We start from the raw sequence: 5,140 nt of genomic DNA, 5'->3' as shown, positions 1-5,140 counted from the left end.
TCGACGCTCCGCCGCAGCGCCGGCGGCGGCGGCGAACCCAAGGTCGAGCTGTCGCCGGCCATGCAGGCGCGGTCGACGATGCGCCAGACGCAGCGCGCGCTCACGGGCCGGCGGCCGTCGCGGCTCCTGCCGCCGCCGACGGAGGACTTCGCGGAGTGGTTCCTGCGGTCGCAGCACCCGGCGACGTCCGCGCGCCTCCGCAAGGAGATGGCGTCGACGCTCGGGCCCGTGGCCATCTGCGACCGCCTCGACATCGACGTCCTGCTCCGGGTCGCGGTGCGCCAGCTCCGCTTCGTCGCCGGCGCGGACGTCGTCACGATCCACACGATGAACCGGCGCACGGGCCGCCTGCGGCCGCGCTTCTCCACGGACATGGCGCGCTGGAAGCGCTGCCACCCGTCGCGGCCCGAGGACCCCACCGTCGAGGCCTGCTACGAGTCGCGCGCGCTGCTGAACGTCGCGAACGTCGCGTCGTGGGCCGAGGCGCGCGCGGGCATGGGCGGGCCGCGGCAGCCCGCCTTCGACGTCGGCGGCCGCTACATGACGCGGTCGACGCTCTGCGTGCCGCTGGTGCTGCCCCACCAGGTCCACGGCCTCGGCGACGGCGGCGACGCGAAGCGGTGCCTGGGCGTGCTCCAGCTCACGAACCGGCTGAACCGCCGCGCGTGGCTCGGCCCGGGCCCGGAGACGCGGGGCGGCGTCACGACGGAGCTGGCGCTGGCGCAGCGCACGCGCGCCTTCAGCCACCGGGACGAGTGCGCGGCCTACGTGCTCGCCGCGGCCGTGTCGTTCCTCTTGTACTACGAGCGCGAGGTCCGCGCGATGCGGAGCGCGCAGCTCGCGGCGACCTGGGGCGGCTCGACCTTCGGCGGCGGGCGGGGCGCCCTCGTCGCGCGCCACGGCGGCGCGCTCGGCGCCGGCGGGGGCGCGGCGCACGGCGCGGACGCGACGCGCGACCTCGCCGTGAGCCGGTTCCGCTACGCGCAGTGCGCGTGCTCCGTGCTCCAGGGCACGTGGATCCCCAAGGACGTGCTCGACATGAACCTGGGGCGCGACGGCGAGCGGCGCGACTCGCTGTCGTCCGTCCACGGCGGCGCGGACGACGAGCCGCGGATTCTGAGTGACGAGCAGCGGCTCGCGACGCCGCGCATGGCCATGGCCGAGGCCGTCGTCGCCGCGACGCTCGTGGCGTCGCGGCGCCTCGAGTGCGCCCACCTGTCGTGCTACCGCCTCGAGGCCCTCGAGATGCACCTCAACGCGTTCGTCGGCGCGACCAAAGCGTTCTCCGCGTTCCGCCGGTGCTTCAAGCGGCGGCGGCGGGAGACGTGGTGGATGTCGCCCGTCCAGGGCAAGTTCAAGAAGTTCAATTTGGTGGGCCTGTCGCGCCACGTGAAGAACGCGCGGCGCATGCAGCACGCGTTCTGGCACCTCGACGACGACATCCGCGCGCGGATAAGGCGGCGCAAGGTCAAGGACGACATCCGGTCCCACGCGAAGCGCGCCGGGGCCCGGAAGCGGCCCTGGTTCGACGGCTTCCCCATGGTCGCTTTGGACGACGACGCCGCGCCGCGGCCGTCGCCCGTGCGGAAGCCGCCGGGCGCGCCGTGCCCGCGCGGCGACGACGCCGCGTCCGCGGTCGCCGTCGCGCCCGCGGCGCCCTACCCGGACGTCGACGGGCCCATGGAGCGCACGGGCTGGTCCTTCGACGGCGTCCCGGCCATGCCGCCCATCCACCCGCACCGCATGTCGCGCGCGACGCTCGCGCCCGGGGACGACGTGAGCTGCGTGACCTTCAACACGCGGCCGACCTTCGACGCGGGCTACCTCGAGGACGACCTGACCTTCGACGCCGACGCGTCCTACGCCAAGTCGTCGGTCTTCGGCGAGCACTTCGGCGAGAGCAGCAACGACGTCTACCCCTGCGCGCTGCCGGGCTTCGCGGGCGCGGCCGACCCGCTCGGCTCCTGGCGGAGCCTCGCGCTGTTTTAAGGGGGTGTGGCTGGTCCCGCTTCGGATTGCGTGCTAGTTTCGTCGGCGGCGGCGCTCGTCAACTTAGGCGTCAAACACTGCTGCTGCTTGGCCCAAGCCTTGGGGCCTTGGCATTGGGTCGCGATCGCTGAATGCCCCGAAGGACGCAGCAGAGGCGACCTGATGGACGCAGCAGAGGCGGCTTTCCTTTCAAAAGTACAGGCGGGTCTTGCGACTGACCAGTTCGGCATCGATGCTCTTGTCGCAAGTGCCCAAGGGAAGCTTACTCTCAGGAGCTTTGATGAAGGACACGACGGATTCTGTCCACCGCTGTATGCTGCGGCTCTAGAAGGTTGGCGCTCCGCTGTTGAGTGGCTCCTCTCCCAAGGAGCCGACGCCAACGCTGTGAACAGATTCGGGATTCCAACACTTCACGCTGCTGCTATGAGGAATAATTACACAATCGCGGAAATCTTGCTCGACCACGGCGCTCGAGTCAACGCGGGCGAAACCGTGGGAACCGCGCTCGAATATATTGAAAGGGAGGGTGACCCGATGACTTGCAACGTATACGGTGAATCAGGAGACCTTTCCCGAATATGCAAGCTCCTCCTAAGCCGTGGTGCAACACTTGACATGCGCGATGGACAGGAATCAGCGGATTCTAGTGACGACGATGACGACGATGACGACGACACGCGCGTGGCCGCCCTCCTCGCCGGCGTCCGCGCTGCCGGCGGGTGGCTACCCTACGTCGCTGCGCCGCGCAACGAGCTCGTCGAGTTCCGCCGGCAGCTGCCGTCGCTCCAGCGCGGGCCGTCGAGCGTCCCCGCGAAAGTCGAGCGCCTCTTCACGGACTTGGGCGTCCCGGACGAGGTCTTCCGCCACGTCCTCGCCTTCTGGCGCAGCGCGCGCAACTACTAAGTACGCACACGTTACCCCCGGAACTGCGTGAAGGAGGAGCTCGGCGCGCTCGCCCCGAAGCCCGACGGCGCGGCGCCGAAGGCGGACGGCTGCGCGCCAAAGGCCGAGGGCTGCGCGCCGAAGCCGCCGGCCGCGGGCTGGCCGAAGGACGACTGGGCCGCGGCGGCGCCGAAGGTCGCGCCGCCGGCGGCGCCGCCGCCGAAGGCCGGCGCGGCCGCGGCGCCGAAGGCCGACGCCTGCCCGCCGAGCGGCGCGGCCGCGCCGAACGACGGCGCCGCGGCGCCGAACGGAGAGCGCCGAGACGCCGAGCGCCGCGGCGCCGAGCCCCGCGGGCGGCGGCGGCGCCGCGGCCTTGGCGCCGGCGCCGAAGCCCCCGAAGGCGGGCGCGTCGGCCTTGGCGCCGGCGCCGAAGCCCCCGAAGGCGGGCGCGTCGGCCTTGCGCGGCGGGCTCGACGCGTCGGGCTCGAGCGGCCGGCCCTTGGCCGGCGGCTTCGGCGACGGCGCGGCCGCCGGGGGCGCCTTCGGCGGCGTCGCCGCGGCCGCGAGCGGCGCGGCCTCGTCGGCCTCGCGCCGCGCCTTGTCGAGGCGCTTCGCGGACCAGACGCAGTGCTCCGCGCCCCGCAGCGACTCGTCGACGACGGCCGGGAGCGGGCCGTCGGACCCCGGCGGCGGCGCGCGGTCGCGCCAGTTCGGGGGCTTGGCGCCGACGACCCCGACGACGTGCGGCCGGAAGTCGCGGACGACCGTCTTGAAGGGCTGGGAGAAGAGGGCCGCCAGGTTCCGCTGGAGCTGGGCCTCCTCGTCGTGCTCGTGCGACGACGCGAAGGGCGCGTCGGCCAGCGCCTTGGGCTCGTCGCCGCCGGGCGAGAAGTAGGACCCCGCGGCCGCGGACTCGGGCGACGCGTCCTCGCGCGACCGCTCGATGCGGCGCTCGAGCTCGCGCTTCTCCTCGAGGGCGAGCTTCAGGCGCCGGTCAAGGTCCGGCAGCGTCACCTCCGTGACCCGCAGCGACGCCTCGTAGGTCGCCTTGATGCGCCGGATGAGCAGCGGCGCGGCCGACGCCTTGGGCCCGTCGTTCGTCGCGTCGCCCAAAACGCCGGGCCCGCGCGACGTGCGCCGCGGCGACGTGAAGAAGGACGACACCGTCGCTTTCGGCAACGACGCCTCGAGCTTCTCGCGGTGCTCGTTGACGAGCTTGACGTCGCTGAGCGTCGACGCGACGTCGCAGGCCAGCTTCTCGAGGCGCTCCAGCCGCGCTTTGGACGCGACGTCCAGAGGCTGCGTCTCGAGGACCCGCGCCCACTCGTCGGCCTTGGCCTTCTTCTCCGGGTCGTCGCAGTCCGCGAGCGTGCCCTCGGCGATCTCCAGGGACGACTTGGCGTCGGCGCACTGGCGGCGCACGTCCTCGCAGCTCCCCAGAAGCTGCGCGCGCATCTCGCCGAGCTCGCGCTCCTGCGCCCGGTACTCGCGCACGAGCGCCTGGGCCTCGCGGAGCTCGCGCCGCTCGTCCTCGCCCTTCCTCCGGCCCTCGTCGACGGCGGCGTCGACCTCGACCTTCGACGCGCGCATGGCCTCGCGCATGTCGGCCATGGACTGCTCGAAGTCGAGCACGACGCGCCACTTCTCGGCCTCCGCCGCGTCCCTCGGCACGACCATGTCGTGGGGCACCGTGTAGGCCTTGCGCTCGCCGGAGCGCGCCCCCCCGGCCGGCGCGCCGACGGACGCCTCGATCTCCTTGAACGACGGGAGCGTCGCGGCGGCCGGCGCCGCGCCGAGCGCGCGCGTCGCGTCGCCGAACGCTCTTTTGGTCTCGCCGAGGGCCTGCGTCGCCGCGCCAAAGGCCGGCGCGGCCGCGGCGCCGAAGGCCGGCGCGCTCGCGGGGGCGCCGAAGGCCGGCGCGCTCGCGGGGGCGCCGAAGGCCGGCTTGCTCGCGGGAGCGCCAAAGGCCGGCGCGCTCGCGGGAGCGCCAAAGGCCGGCTTGCTCGTCGCCTTGGCCGCCGGCGCGGGCGCCCCGAAGGGTAGCTTGCTCGGCGCCTTCGTCGCCATCGGCGGGTAGCCCGACGGCGCCTTGGCGCGCGGGCGCCGGAGCTCCAAAAGGCAGCTTGCTCGGCGCCTTCGTCGCCATCGGCGGGTAGCCCGACGGCGCCTTGGCCGCGGGCGCCGGAGCTCCAAAAGGCAGCTTGCTCGGCGCCTTCGTCGCCATCGGCGGGTAGCCCGACGGCGCCTTGGCCGCGGGCGCGGGCGCCGG

The 5,140-nt window shown here is 73.7% G+C and overlaps 2 protein-coding genes across 2 annotated transcripts in view; one reads left to right on the top strand and one right to left on the bottom strand.

Annotated features, from left to right (window-relative positions):
* AURANDRAFT_61754 (hypothetical protein) overlaps positions 1 to 1,989 on the top strand; it is a gene marked incomplete at both ends in the record, with an annotated part of 2,422 nt that extends 433 nt beyond the window's left edge. Inside the window, one exon of the mRNA XM_009035709.1 lies at positions 67 to 1,989. Coding sequence (XP_009033957.1) covers positions 67 to 1,989 — 1,923 coding nt within the window. The remainder of the gene's footprint in view (positions 1 to 66) is intronic.
* A 914-nt stretch (positions 1,990 to 2,903) lies between these two features.
* AURANDRAFT_61753 (hypothetical protein) overlaps positions 2,904 to 5,140 on the bottom strand; it is a gene marked incomplete at both ends in the record, with an annotated part of 5,289 nt that continues 3,052 nt past the window's right edge. Inside the window, 2 exons of the mRNA XM_009035480.1 lie at positions 2,904 to 3,128; positions 3,181 to 4,959. Of these exons, the coding sequence (XP_009033728.1) occupies positions 2,904 to 3,128; positions 3,181 to 4,959 (2,004 nt within the window). The remainder of the gene's footprint in view (positions 3,129 to 3,180; positions 4,960 to 5,140) is intronic.

The sequence above is a fragment of the Aureococcus anophagefferens genome, assembly GCF_000186865.1.
Source record: "Aureococcus anophagefferens unplaced genomic scaffold AURANscaffold_3, whole genome shotgun sequence".
NCBI classification, from domain to species: domain Eukaryota; class Pelagophyceae; order Pelagomonadales; family Pelagomonadaceae; genus Aureococcus; species Aureococcus anophagefferens.
Note: the sequence above shows the minus strand (reverse complement) of the source record. Positions and strands in the feature narration are given on the sequence as shown.